At 39.4% G+C, this 14774-nt stretch overlaps 4 protein-coding genes across 4 annotated transcripts; 2 read left to right on the plus strand and 2 right to left on the minus strand.

The window, feature by feature from the left end:
• Positions 1-5410: 5410 nt before the first annotated feature.
• LOC137741849 (uncharacterized) lies at positions 5411-5740 on the plus strand. The gene has a single exon (XM_068481554.1). The coding sequence runs from the start codon at positions 5411-5413 to the stop codon at positions 5738-5740; it is 330 nt and encodes a 109-aa protein (XP_068337655.1).
• A 180-nt stretch (positions 5741-5920) lies between these two features.
• LOC137742671 (uncharacterized) lies at positions 5921-10179 on the minus strand. The gene is made up of 7 exons (XM_068482597.1): positions 10030-10179; positions 7662-7748; positions 7469-7582; positions 7080-7364; positions 6874-6987; positions 6496-6568; positions 5921-6374 (listed from the first exon to the last, which is right to left on the minus strand). Exons 2-7 carry the CDS (start codon positions 7722-7724, stop codon positions 6337-6339), a joined length of 687 nt encoding a protein of 228 aa, XP_068338698.1. The 5' UTR covers positions 7725-7748; positions 10030-10179; the 3' UTR covers positions 5921-6336.
• A 657-nt stretch (positions 10180-10836) lies between these two features.
• LOC137743375 (uncharacterized) lies at positions 10837-11727 on the plus strand. The gene is made up of 2 exons (XM_068483258.1): positions 10837-11036; positions 11173-11727. The coding sequence occupies exons 1-2, from the start codon at positions 10937-10939 to the stop codon at positions 11580-11582; spliced, it is 510 nt and encodes a 169-aa protein (XP_068339359.1). The 5' UTR covers positions 10837-10936; the 3' UTR covers positions 11583-11727.
• A 30-nt stretch (positions 11728-11757) lies between these two features.
• Positions 11758-14601, minus strand: LOC137743373 (homocysteine S-methyltransferase 2-like). Its single transcript, XM_068483257.1, has 7 exons — positions 14369-14601; positions 13770-13826; positions 13465-13694; positions 13047-13176; positions 12660-12863; positions 12344-12415; positions 11758-12180 (listed from the first exon to the last, which is right to left on the minus strand). The coding sequence occupies exons 1-7, from the start codon at positions 14546-14548 to the stop codon at positions 12019-12021; spliced, it is 1035 nt and encodes a 344-aa protein (XP_068339358.1). The 5' UTR covers positions 14549-14601; the 3' UTR covers positions 11758-12018.
• Between the last annotated feature and the right edge of the window lie 173 nt (positions 14602-14774).

Consider the following 14774-nt stretch of genomic DNA (forward strand, 5'->3'; position numbering starts at 1 on the left):
TAAAGCTCCTAGAGTCTCACATCAATCGTGAATGAAAACGAGGGACTCTCCTCGACTATAAAAGAAGACCATTGGCATTACTGTACTTAAACTCGTCATTATAACCTACTAGTGATGATTATGCTTAAACATATGTATTGTGTAAATTCTTCACTATTAATCAAAACTCCTCTACCCCGTGGACATAGCCAAACTTACGGTGAACCACGTACATCTTGTGTTTACTTCCCTATCTATATCTCTGTACATATTATCCACACCAGGTGATCAAAGCAACCATGTGAATGTCACAAACTTGACATTTCACGTTGTTCCAAAGTCTCATTAAATTTATGCATCAACATTTGGCACCGTCTGTGGAAACAACACTTATTTCTACTCTCACGAGCTTCGTCAAGCTAGTTTCCATTGTTTGTACACTTTCTTTTGATCATGCATCCCTCTCCAACATGGGGAGAAAAGGAAGCCACAACACACAGAACAACACCCCTTCGTGCTTAGTGTGAGGCAGCGAAGAAAGGAAATAAAGAACTTTGCTTTTCAAGCTAAGGACAAAGAGCCCGAAGCTCAAAACAATAAGATAGCCATCAGGAATGAGATCCTCCATGAACAGTACGAGAAGCTCTTCGGGATGCTCAATGAGGCTAGGCAGACTCAATCTCACAGGCCCATTGCCCCTATAGATGTTAACCATCACATGGGTGGCCCCAAAACTGAGGGTTAACTGTCTTAACATATGGCGTATATGCAACAAAGTAATGCATATAACAGGTGAAGGCACTACGAATCATCCTCATCTGAGGCCAAACTCTCGCTAGCATCATGCTGCATCCACCTCCATCGACATCACAACCACCATTGCCATTTCCAAGACCATCTTCACCCTGCTGAGTCTGCTCGTCGACACTGGCATCATCCTCATGCTCCACCTCCTTCTGGTATTTCTCAAAGCATGACCATTTAATGACACCTTCACCATGGTATCGCTCGAGAATAGCCACCCCTCATGCCGAATCTCCTGGGGTGTAGTAAGGCCTTATAAACTTGTGGAAGTCCTGAGTGCCCAAAAACTCATGCACGGCATCTTCCCTCTCATCAGGGAGACTCTTTTTTAGCTCAGAGACCTTGACCAAGGCACTATCTTACTCCTCTCTGGCATTGGACGCCTCAAAGATAACCACATCTGTAGACATCGAAATTTCAGTAAAATAAATGTTAACCAATGTATTAAAATTACAACATTTATTTACTTCACCAACCTCACACACTTACTTCACCTACAACATCCACTTACTTCACCTACAACCTCCACTCACTTCACCTACAACCTCCACTCACTTCACCAAAAAAATGAATGGTGGTGATTCACTCTCAAAACCTATAAATAGGCTTCTCCATCAAGAGGAATAGGGACCAATTCACAAATACATTTCTCTACTCTCAAAATGGAAGAGAATACTCCCCACAAGGGGGACCAAAACCTTGAAGCTTTAAAGTTCTAAAGCTCTCAAGAAAATCCCGAAGGATCAAGAAAGCACTCTTCGTTCTTCGTCAAATCCTCCTTCAAGATCAAGCCCCAACGACCCTTGAAGAACTCCCACCAACTCAAGATCAAGCCCCGACGGCCCCTTGAAGAAAGTGTTCATCATTCATCATCCGTTCATCCTAAGATCAAGCCCCAACGGCCCTTTGGATCAACAACCTCAACAAATCCATACATCCAATCGTTCTTCAAGACTAAGCCCAAAAGCCCTTGAAGATCTGCTCATCCATCAACCTTCAAGATCAAGCCCAAAAGCCCTTGAAGAAATCCATAAACCCATTCTTCAAGATCAAGCCCAACGTCCCTTGAAGATCCATTCATCAATTGTTCATCCTAAAAAAAAACCAATTCACAAATACATTTCTCTACTCCCAAATTGGAAGAGAATTCCCCAAATCCTTGAAGCTTTGAAACTCCAAAGCTCTCAAGCATCCAAATTCCCAAGAATCCCGAAGGATCAAGAAAGCACTCTTCGTTCTTCGTCAAATCCTCCTTCAAGATCAAGCCCCAACGGCCCTTGAAGAACTCCCACCATAACTCAAGATCAAGCCCCGACGGCCCCTTGAAAAAAGTGTTCATCATTCATCATCCGTTCATCCTAAGATCAAGTCCCAACGGCCCTTTGGATCAACAACCTCAACAAATCCACACATCCAATCGTTCTTCAAGACTAAGCCCAAAAGCCCTTGAAGATCTGCTCATCCATCAACCTTCAAGATCAAGCCCAAAAGCCCTTGAAGAAATCCATACACCCCTTCTTCAAGATCAAGCCCAACGCCCCTTGAAGATCCATTCATCAACTATTCATCCTAAGATCAAGCCCCAACGGCCCTTTGGATCAACAACCTCAACAAACCCATACACCCATTCTTCAAGATCAAGCCCAACGCCCCTTGAAGATCCGTTCATCAACTGTTCATCCTGAGATCAAGCCCCGACGGCCCTTTGGATCAACAACTCATCCACAAACCTACACCCTACGAAGATAGAATCAGAGGACCAAATTTGAGAGAGATCGTAACCCCAAAATCATTAAACACAAAAATATTATTTTGTACACGTATTCTTGTTTCTTGTTTCAAGAAATTTTCCGTGTTCACAACATCCAGCTGCTTTTTAAGCCTTAGGTTATCCTCATCTCGCCGCTTTACCCTCTCCAAAGCTTGGTCCTTGAGCTAGATGGCCTCAATCCGAGGCTTGCGCTCCTTCTTGGCGGCATCCACTAGCTTCTTGTCTTCTCAAAGCTTTTTATTGCATTGCTCGACCGTCATTAGCCTATCATCATACTCGATCATGACCTACATGATAGGATGGTCGTTAGTGTTAAAGGAAAACAATGACAAAGAAAAAAGAGGATAAAGTAAGGAAATTACATCCTAACACTTACAAAGACACATAGTTTCATCATCCTAACACTTACAAAGACACATAGTTTCATCATCCTGTCACGGTCCGACTCATTCTCAACTAATGGCTTGTCAAACTCACCAACAATTACTTGGCGCCCTACAAGGCAATTGTTCACATACCAAAAGCTCGTAGCAACCTTCAAATCCCGCCAAGAGATGCTATCGACCTCTTCCCTATCAAACCATTTTTTAACCCAAATTAGCAACAAGATTCATGGAAACGAGCACTTCCCAACACACGGTAAGGACTGAATGCCCATTTCCGCGTTCAGGTTCGAAAATTCTACTAAAGAATATTAATAACAAAAATCTTGTAAGGCAGGTGAAAAGTTGAGAGAAATGCTAGACAGTCTACTTACCATTTCTCTTAAAATAAATTAGTAAAACACAGAAATACCATTCCAATGTCCCCATTCGTCTTAACCTCGATATTCTAGAACAAAAGACTAAAATTCCGCTCCCATTTCCACGTTTGCTCTTGCAAGAAGTCGTAACAACAAACGTAAATACCAAACAGTTCTGAAAAAATAAATTAGAGAAAAGTAAATTTATGATTGAAAAGTGAACTTTACCTATTTAATTACCGATGCCACCAAATCCCATATTTTTGTGAGACAAATCATTGCACTCCCGTCCTCATCATCTGACTCGGTTGAGGAATCAGTACATGAAGTCGACATAGATAATAAGATGGAGAATGTTTTTCTTTTTAATTTCTGGTCAGGAAATGGAATTGCAGACAAGGAAGAAGGTTTCTGGAAAATGAATGGCTTCCAAAGAGGCGGAAGAGAAGCTTAAAAGCCGTTCCTTAGGGTTATAAATCTGAATATATATTATCGTCTTTGGTGTATTTGGTAATTTCTTACACGATCCGTTAACACGACATGTACACGATACAAAAATAAAAAGTTTTTGATCAATAAGATAACTAATCAGATCGTTATCGGGTCACACGAGAAGTACCCGTTAATAATGAGTTCTTAATAAAATTTACACAACAATGACACGTGGATAATCTGTTTTGACACGGTAAGAAATAAGTTATTTTGATGATTTTAATTTTTTAAACTACTAATGAACTTACTATAAAGTACAATGGCCAATATCTCATATTGTATATTAAATACGTATCATTGTATTATTTATATAAATTTAAAATTTTAAGTTTTATTTATTTATTTAGATAGTATCCTGGTAAGATTAAAAAAATTATAAAACAAATTAAAAATAAAATATCAAATAATTTAAAAATACCAAACACATTAAAAAAAATTATAATAATTAATTTACAACTGAGAAAAATGTGAAAAAGATATGCAAAGGCTCATGATCGCATTCTCTACACTTTGAGTATAGGTTTGTTTGAATTTTTAAAGCCATACCAACCCTCATGAATAGCTTTTTAAGGGAGTTCAAAATAAATAAATTCATAATTATTAATGTACAAGTCTGAAAAATGTGAAAACATATATAAACATGCAAGGTTCCTCAACCTTGAAACGTAACTCCCTTCATTTTCCATATCCTTGAACATTTGGTATTTTATAGTATTGTACTAATGTTTTTTCATTAGACTCTTAATTTTAGAGTATATAATACTTGAAAGACAAATGTTTTATTTTATTTTTATTTTATTTTTTTATGTTTTGAAGTTATATTTATGTGACAATGTGATATACATATACTAATTTAGTATTATGCTTTCTTTTTTCTTCTTCTTTTTTTTTTGGTCAAATTATGTTTTTCATTTTCAATATCTATTGATTTATTTTAACAGGTAACAGATAATGGGTCAGGCCATATTACCTGATAATATCAATTGGTCGATTTCAGGTCGGGTCATATTACCCATTTACTTTAATAGGTATTACACGACACTACCCGTTAAGATATCAAATATGTTACGAAAACGACACGAACACAGAAAACAAGACACGAATCCCAGGTATAGTTTTAGGGAAAGCTAGCAAAACTTTGTTCCCTGAGTTGTGAGTTGTATTGAGCATTTATTTATTTATTTTTGGAAATCAGGATAACACAATATCCGGGAATATTGTGAGTTGTGAGTTGTATTGAGCATTTGGATGATTGAGTTGGGCTTCAACATTGGGTTTAGTCCTCTAAATAAATTTAATTTGGGCCTTTAATTTGACCGTTCAAATAGTTGAGGACTGAAAGGAAGTGAGATTTGGAAGAGAAAGAGTCATACTCCTTTCGTTTTAGGTGAAGCACTTCTTGCCACAACTTTTGTTTCTTCATAATTTTACCAGGAAAATGGTAAACATGCTCATTACTCATGTTTAATCATGATCATTATTTTCGTTAAATTTGTTCAATTTAATTGTCAAAAATAAAGAAAAATGTGTACAAGATCAAAAGTGTGTAAAACAAAATCATTTGCTTGTTGCATTAGAAATTCGATAACAAAGAGGTCCCTCAAACCATTCTAGTGTCACGAATGAAACATGGTAGCGGTAGCACAGGTGGTTTAGTTGGCTGTGGTGGCGTGATTGATTGCGACAGTGGTGTGATTTGCACTGGTGGTGGCAGCGGTGGCATGATTGGCAATGGTGGTAGCGACGGTGGCATGATATCTGGGGTGATTGATGGCAGTGAAGGTGGTGGCGACGGCAGTGGCATTACCTGTACCGATGGCAGTGGTAGGATTGGTATCGTTGGAGCGCTAGTTTCTGGTGTAGATGGTGTCATTGGCGTCGTAGGCTCCGTCGCAAAAGTGCCTTCAAAATCGCTGTACATCACATGCACCACCTCCACCGCCGACGGCTGACCTTTGCAATTGTGATGCCGATTACAATAGGACAGATGTTCGAGATTGAGTCCGAGGATGGGGTTTGGGTGGGAGAGTTGAGGTCGAAGGCCAAGAATTCGGGGAGGTTTGTGTCTTGGACGTACTGATGTATGATGACATGAAATTCGAGGTACGATTCAAAATATGGACATTCGAACAGGGAAAAAATTCGAACACAGAACTTTCTATAATTTAGATGTCGAAATGGGGTTTTGTAGTATGCACCGGAACACGTATACAGCCGGATCCTTGGCTGAACATTCATTTCTTCTTATAGCTCCGGTCCAAGCCACACACCGGCGCATAATAGAATGTTCGGGCTAAACAATCAAAAATGAAAAGGAGACGCATTCAAATTTCAATTGTAAACAACGAGGAGAGGAGGTAAGGCATCAGATCGATAGCTAGTTCCAGGACATGCACTCTAGACATAAATTACTACTGAATTCAAAGTCGGAATACATGTTCATAACTTGCAACTAAACATCACACGAAGATAACGAGTGTACCGTTGCATGTCGCCCTGCAAATACTCCTTTTGCTTATCCTGATGTGAATGATAGTTGAAGCAGCACTCATCCAACCATGGTGCGCTTTCGGCCTCGTTGTCTCACTGTAAAAATTGTGAAGTCGTAAGAAAACTTAAAAGGAAAGAGGATTAAAGAAAGTATAATGGAATTCTAAAGCCGTATTTCAGATTGAGAAACAGACTGAGCAGAAACGGGAGGTCACACCTTGAGCTAACTTGTTTAAGGTGGATGACCACTGCTTTGAGGACTTCCGATACGCAGCAAGTATCGGATCCATCTGTACAAGAATGAAAGCATGAGAATAAATTTGATTATTCAACGTAGAGTTTGAATACAGCTTCGAAAACTCAGTCTTTTCCGAAACTGATAAAATGGAAATCATGTAAAACTTGTACTCTAACAACTGCTCTAAGACGAATGTCTCGGGCCAAGACAAACTGTTAGAACTCTGTTCAGTTCCACCATTTCTGAACTACACTTATTTCATTTTCTTGAAAAATACAAAAGTTACGAACTAACGAAAAGATGAGGCAGATTTTGAAAAACCAAAGATTAACTGGAAAAAGAACAAACTTGGCTTACCACATTCCCACACGAAGAATGCATTGAGAGCAAAGCTCTTTCCAGTACATACAAATCCACAGCCTTATCTTCTGGAAGGGTTGATGTAAAGCTCAGACCGAAATCAATGACAACCTTGGAGAAGAAAATTTCGAATTTGATGCAAATCTGTAAAAGCACTTGAGCAAAAATTGGAAGAACAAAGTGAACATAAGTAAATCACTCACCAACTGATTGGTACTAGCTCTGATTAACAAGTTAGATGTGGTCAAGTCCCCATGAATGAGGCCACCATCATGTAGTTTCGCAATTGCTTGACCAATCTGCATTGCAATATCATCAATGCGTTCTTCAGCAACACTTCCATCGCCTAACCCGAATCTAAGAAATACATCTTTCACAGAAGGACCCTCCACGTATTCAAATGTTAGGGTATGCAGCACAGTGTCTACATGGTAAAGCACTGGAGTATAGACCCCGAGCCGTCTTGCTTTCGTCATGCACCTGGCCTCCTGCTCCAACATGTCCATTTTAGCGAAAAATCAGATGGGTATAAAAAGGCTACTAGCGAATTTCGTCACAAAAGTAAAACCTCAGCAAGAAAGAAAAAACAAACCGCATTGAGGCGCTTGAGCGTAAGCTTTGCATCCAAAGACGGATGCCTATACTTCTTTGAAAAACGCTCCTTGACAATTGACCTCCTTCCCGCGAAGTCTGACTCAAAAACCCTCTGGAAATAGAGGAATAGAAAAGTTTTAGCCCCAATTTCTTAGCCAGTTCAAATTACACATTAAAATACAAAAACTCACAGCTTCGGCTCCTTGCTTGATCAGAACAAGCGAGCTACCTCCACCATCCACCTTGGTTTCCATGGAAAATAACTGGGTTCAGATTTCCTGACCAAAAATTTCATGCAAACGATTCAGCTAAACAGAACATAAACAAACACCTTTTTTGCTTTCTGCATGACTACCCAAAACCAAACCAACCATCTCAATGTTTTTACAAACCAATAACATTTCTAACTTTACATAATGGGTTTAGATTGGATGGACCAAATTTTCATGCAACCATAAGGATTCAACAAAAGAGAACACTATAAAAGTTACCACTTTTGAATGCTGCAACACCCAAAACCCGGATCCAGAACCTTTATCCTAGGTATCTGAAACTCCCTCTCTAAACCCCACAAAATGGGAACAAGCTGAGCTCCATGGGTTTGGGGATGAGAAAATACCATTTTTATCCCGTAGTTTTCTATGAACTTATTCTAAAGTCCGATGTGTGACTTTTTACATTATTCAACAGAAAGATTGAGGTGTGAGCCTAAACGTTTAACCACTCTTGAGTCTTCAGACCAAAACACACAATCTGTTGCACAGAATTCTTCGTCTTCGACATTCTTTTGCCAAAATATTAAAAGTTATATTGGCTCCAAATGGTAAGACCCAAAGTGTATCTAATAGCAGAAAACACCAAAATAAAACCTCTCGAATATTTTTGACTACTCAACAACAACTACAAACCAATAAAGTTTCCAACTCTCTCTCTCCCTCCCCCCCCCCCCCTCTCTCTCTCTCTACAACCACAGCAGTCCAAACAAAGATTACAATCAACTGATTGCAGCTCAGCTATAAGCATCCAATGCAACTTACTCAATTGAAGAAAAAAACCCAATTAAAAGCACATAGGATAGCATTTAATTACTCGTATAAACCTACAAAATTTTGCAACTTGTGGAACAAAAGGAAATGAGCAAACCTTGAGATAGAGAAAAGCAAGTTCCTTCACTTTTAGTTGACATTTAGAGTCACCGACCCAATAGAGGAAAGAGAAGGAAGAGAGAGAGAGAAACGGCGGAGGCTGGCGGCAGAGAAACGGCGGAGGCTGGCGGCGGGAGTGAAGGATGAGTTTGGGTTTCTGTTGTTTAGTTTGTTCGCCGCCAATGGTTATGAAGAACCTCTCAGCAATTCCGCGAATTTGGGAACCCTCCACTCCACTTTCCCGCACGAGGCTTTGAAAGAAATGGACCGGTCTGGGGCGGGTACAACAGATTTTAAAACAGGAACCGGACCTAACCCGGCCCATTTTAAACGGGCTGGTTTGGTCTGGGTACACAGGTCCTCTTTTTTTTTTTTTTTCTTTTTTTTTTTGGGGGAAAAAAACACTGAATTTTTACAGATTTTACAGTTTTACAATTTTCATGCACAGATTCAAATACAGATTTTACAGTTTGTATGTTTGTGGTGGTTTCAAGATATTATGATTCTATTCCTATTGCCGACTGGGCTTTCATCTCAGTTAGTATTTTGAAAATATTCATACTATACCAAAACATCTGAAATCTTAATTCATATTCAAGTTTCAACCAATCAACACAATGAAAAGCAATGATCAATTTGATCCATCTTAAATCTCATCAAAAATATATGACATACCACAGAACTACAGAAACAAGCCAACCCAATGTAATAATGTATTTAGCAAATATATGACAGAACCACAGAATTCCAATACTAACAGATTTCCAAACAGGTGTGACAATTTCTGAAATTCTAATGCAAATTGTTTGCAGGTGTGACAAACATTGCGGGTGGGAAATCAAATGTTGCAGGCTACAGGGATGGGGAGTAGGTTATAATCGAAGTGTTAAAGGGCTTATTAATATTAGTTATTACAGATTTGATGTATTCTATTTTGTACAAGTATGAAATCAAAAAATTATGTAATTGAAGGGAAGAACTACAGTCCAATTCAAACCGAAAACCCACATTGAATTCAAAATTCTCCAAACGGGCACTAATCTACAGAAGGAACTCAAACCAAAAAATCCAAATGAAGAAATAAACTTTTTTCACACTGATTCCGATTTCAATCAAGATTCAAGACACACCCTTTATCCAACACCCACTCGGGCATTTCTTCAAGCACATGGTGGGCACTTTGTTACTACAATCAACTCCATCATACATGCTATATATTTACCAGAACCAGCAGAAACTACCAATACAAAGGCAAAACAGAAAACCCAGAAGAAAATTAAAGCAACCCATCTAATCAAACACGAAGACAGCCATAACTCCAGATATTTTGGAACTTTACATCTAATTTATTGGATCTCAGAAGGGCAACGAAATTTGTAACAGAGATGTATGAGAAAAGGAAGGAATCACTTACCAATGATACGGAAGGAGGAGATGATGTCGGCGTGGTGGAGGAGAGACCGCGAGAGAGAATCGAGTCGAGTTCGAGTACTCCAGACTCCAGTGACAGAGTCGAGCTCGAGGAGACCTAGGTCCTAGGGTAAAACTAACGGTTCAGATTGGAGGTAGGTTACACTTCAATCTCGTCCGTCCATAGCAATTACAAACCGATCGGTCCAGGACCCTTTTTTTTATAAATTTAGCCCTGCCCCACCCCGTTTCTCTTATGAAAAAATTGGAACGAGCCCGTATCCGTCTTAACCTGCAGTTCCTATACCCTTTTGCCCAGCCCTAATTAGCACCATAAATCATAGAGATCTTTCATTTTGATCCTTCAATCTTTTTTTATCCGAAATTGATCTAAGGAATGAAAGTATACTTTTATTGTAAAAGTTTATAGAATTATACATGATCACTTTTTTAAGACGATTTCGATAATTCGTCTACGTTTTAAGTGTCATTCATTTACTCATATGTGAAATTTTGCGTCCAAAACTAAACGTTTTATACTAAAAAAAAAAAAAAAAAAATTGAATTACACCTATCGCCAATCGTTGTCCACTTTTGACACATTTTGAAAAGTTTACGAACCAACTTGGGAGATAGAAAAAGCGAATGAGGACCAAAATGGAACAAGCATCAAAGTTTAGGGGTCAAAATCATACAGTGCTTGAAAATGAATAATGGGCTTGAGAAGGCCCATAACCCGAGTAGGAACGACCCGAACGATCACAATTTACGCACGATCCCATTATCTGTGGTTATGTGCGGAATCCTAAACCTAAACCCCTCTTTTGAAATTTGGGGGTAAGTCAATTTCCAATCTTCCATAGCCCTAGAAACCCTAATTCGTAGGAACGGGACCCAAATTCTTGCCCAGCATGAAGAGGGCAATTACATGGAGTGACGAGGAAGGAGATTCGGATTCCTCATCTGGGAAGTCATCAGATTCACCACCCTCCAAGAAAACAGCTTCACAAGGTACATATACATATACACACACATATACATATACATATATATATATATATATATATTTGTATAAGTACTGGTTGGGGTTTTGTGATCTGTGTATTGAATTTGTTTTAGCTGGCTGCATACTCTGTTATTTCTGCAGTGAAATCTGGGAAGCCAAAGAGCAAAGTTGTGGACTTTGAGGCACTGAAGCAACATGGCTACAAGGGTGGGCCGTCTGTGCTGGGTGTGCCGCCACCGAAAGCGCCGGAGCAGGAGCCGAACTGGACTTGGTCTACCGGCAGGGAGGATGGTAAGGACGGCAAGCCCGGAACCAAGAAAACTGAGGAAGAAGAAGAATCTTATGAACAACGACAGAAGACGAGAGCTGCATTGGCCTCGGGAGAGAAGCTTGAAACTGCGCTGACCCGGAGCGATAAGCGAAACCTGTCGTTTTCGCAGAAGGAGAAGAGGAAGAGAGAGCTTGGGCAGGCAAGCAGGGGGAAGAACTACGTTGAAGAAGAGAAGAGGTTGCTGAGGGATAGTGGTGTTTACTCTGGTTTTGATACTTAGAAATAGTTAAAACTTTCACATGTAATTTGTAATTTGTCAATGATCTTCCACAGGATTATGAAATGTCGCTTTCGACGAAGAATTTCTGGGTTTGTTGAAGACAATCTCTTCCACTCATCTTAATTACATAACTGATCATATTTTTGCGAAATCCGAATGAAAGAGTCTGCAATAAAATTAGTTATAATGCACAGGAGTCAGAGTGTTCAAAAACTAAACTGATCTGGTTAAGCACATACAGTTGCATTCAAACAACTGAAAACTCTTGGTCTTGGATATAATCCATGCATGTAGATCCCTCGTATGTAAGCCAGAAGACGATGCAAAATGCCAAGTGACATGAAAAAACTGTGGACAGCTTCTATCAGGTCTTGCTCGACAGATGAGCCTTCTCATAGTCTTGCTCGACTGATCTCTCTTCGCAAAGCCAAAGTGGTTACTGCTCTGGTGGAGATGTTGACCTATTGTGAAGAGTCCTGTATATTGCTCTGATTGTATTTGGGGTTGTTCTGCAACAACCTCCTACAAGGGAAGCCCCTACCTCACACCATTTGTTTACATACGAGACAAAATCTTCATCTGAAACCCCAGTGTTTTGCTGCAATGCGGAAAAAAGAAAAGAAAATATCAGAAGAGTTGGTGTCTCGACAAGTATATCATGATCGTAGATTTCCTGCACTAATTCCATCTTCTAGATAACAACAATATTTTGATAGATAATTACATCGAAAACACGATACAACCATAGAAATTTCACTTACCACCCACATCATTCTATCTGCATCATAGCTTTCACCACTATTTGGGTACACAATAATTGGTTTTGTAGCCACCTGAAGGAATTGAACATGAAACTAAGTACAGGAGCTCGAAAAACAGGGTCATGTTGCAATTATTTAGGAAATCATACAAATTCGTAATATATATGGAAAATATGGCATATAAAAAATGAATAGGACGTGTCATTTGCTGCCCCAACAGTTGGTCACAGAAAGTTTTAAAACTTTTTAACGATTTGATAAAAATAAGGACCATAAACTTATTCAAACGCAATACAAATATCCTAAATGATCATACCTGTGTAATTAGTGTTAACAGTCCGTGGATAAATCTAGGGGGGGTGCAGTTGATTCCAACTGCAACGACTTTATTGCATGATTCAGCAACTGAGGCGCATTCAAGGAGAGAATCACCACTAACAACATTGATGCCATCTTTAGAGTTGAAAGAAAACCACGCAGGAAGTTGCATGTTTTCTTCTTCCAAAAGCTCAGCATAAGCCTGCATAAACACCAAGCATGATTAATGGTTACTATACGTCTCTTGAGCATTAACCCATTTGCTGAATTTTATATCCATCACTTTCGGTCACAAATTTGAGTACTGACCAATCAAAAAACATTAGTCACCTAATTAAACAGTTTGATCATTTGTAAGCTAGTCTAGTAGGAAGCCTAGAATTACCTGAGCCTCCAGCTTATTTGGAACCGTTTCAAATGCAAGTAAGTCAGGACCTGATTCTGCTAGGACCTGGACCCTTCTCCGATGAAAATCTTTTAAACCTCCTAGAGTCATAGCCTCACCATAATCTCCACTACCAAGGAAGAGACCAAAAATATGAATATAAATTATCCTTGTGAACATTTCAAGTTCAGACAACGATGCCCTTTCCACGCAAATAACAGCAGGAGGGACTATCTAACTTCATTTTTCAAAGTTTACTCTGGGATCAAAGGAGTACATTTCCCTAAGAGAAAATTCTCTTCATATTACATCAACAATGCAGTTAAAGGCGTGCAACTATTTACATGCGAGTTTTGGGAACCAAACTCAACAGAAATAACAGCTGATGCAATGACTTTTAATAGCAGAATTGACTCACCTGTACTCAGACCCATCAGCCAAATAAGCACCATAGCTCCCCACAGACGCTGCAACTAAGATTGGCCTACGCTTGAGAATTCTACCGCTTGCACTGTCAGCAGAAGAGCATTGCGTACATCTGTCGTAATACACATCACGTGCCTCACGGGCAATTTCAACACTTTTCCGAAGCAAGGCTTCGCTCTCTTCTGTTGAAAATCCTTTGGCCTCGAAACCTTGAATGGTGGCCTGCATAGCAACTAACACTTTCAGCTTCACAAAAAAATATAAATTAAGAGAGCCATTATTAGTAACCGGCATTACCTGATAGGACGCTGTGATTATGATATCTGCACCAGCTTCAAGGTAATCAATGTGTACCTGCTCCATTACGGAACAAAACAACACGGTACATGGTCCTATTAGTTAATCAAGTGTATAAATGAATTACATTGACTTAAATCAATCTCCATTCTTTTGATTTCGTCTTAACAAAACCTGAATCCTTTACCCCAAAAAGAAAGCACATGTTCAATCCTGCCTGACTTAGTGGTAGCGTAATGTACGAATTAACGTTGTGATCAGCTTATAGAAGTCACATTCCTCACTAAAATACATGATCAAAGCAGAGCAACAAGTTTTCTCATGTTAATCTCGGTCATTGCAAGTTTCCTTCTGATCCAAACAAAATCTGACAACTTTGGTCCAAATTCATAAACAAAAACCAAAATCCCAACAAAAAATCGAATGCTAATTCCAAAAACACAAAGCTCAAAATTGTCAAAAATTAAAAAAAAAAAATTCACAGCAAAATTAGCACTTGAAACTTGGCAAAAACCCATTATTCTGCACATACCTACACTCGTCAGAGCACAAAACAAAGCAATTACATCTACATTTTCTAGAGAGAGAGATGAGGTTACCGTGCGAATGAGGTGAGGGGAAGTGAGAAGGCATTTGGCGCTCCAGAGAGGATCGTTGAGGTCAGCACCGTGGCGTTCAAGCTCGGTGGCAAGTCCACCGTCGACCACCGCAACGCCGCCCGCCCGCCTGAGAAAGTCCCTCATTAACGACGGCGTTTTAGCGCCGCTGCTGCTGCCCATCCCGTCGTCAACAGAAGAACCACTCTGTGAATGTGTGGGGTCAATTTTGTATTTGTAGTTGTGAGGAAACCGGAAAAACTAACTAAACCGCCAACACCTGGCTCCCACCTCTGTTTTTGCTCTTTATAGCTTTTTGGTTGCTCAAGAAATAAGAATTTACTTTTTGAAATTAGCATTTCGACCTCAAGTTTCGTATAATAACAAAATGTCCGCGGGTAACGTGGAT

The sequence above is a fragment of the Pyrus communis genome, chromosome 8 (assembly GCF_963583255.1).
Source record: "Pyrus communis chromosome 8, drPyrComm1.1, whole genome shotgun sequence".
Classification (NCBI taxonomy): Eukaryota; Viridiplantae; Streptophyta; class Magnoliopsida; order Rosales; family Rosaceae; genus Pyrus; species Pyrus communis.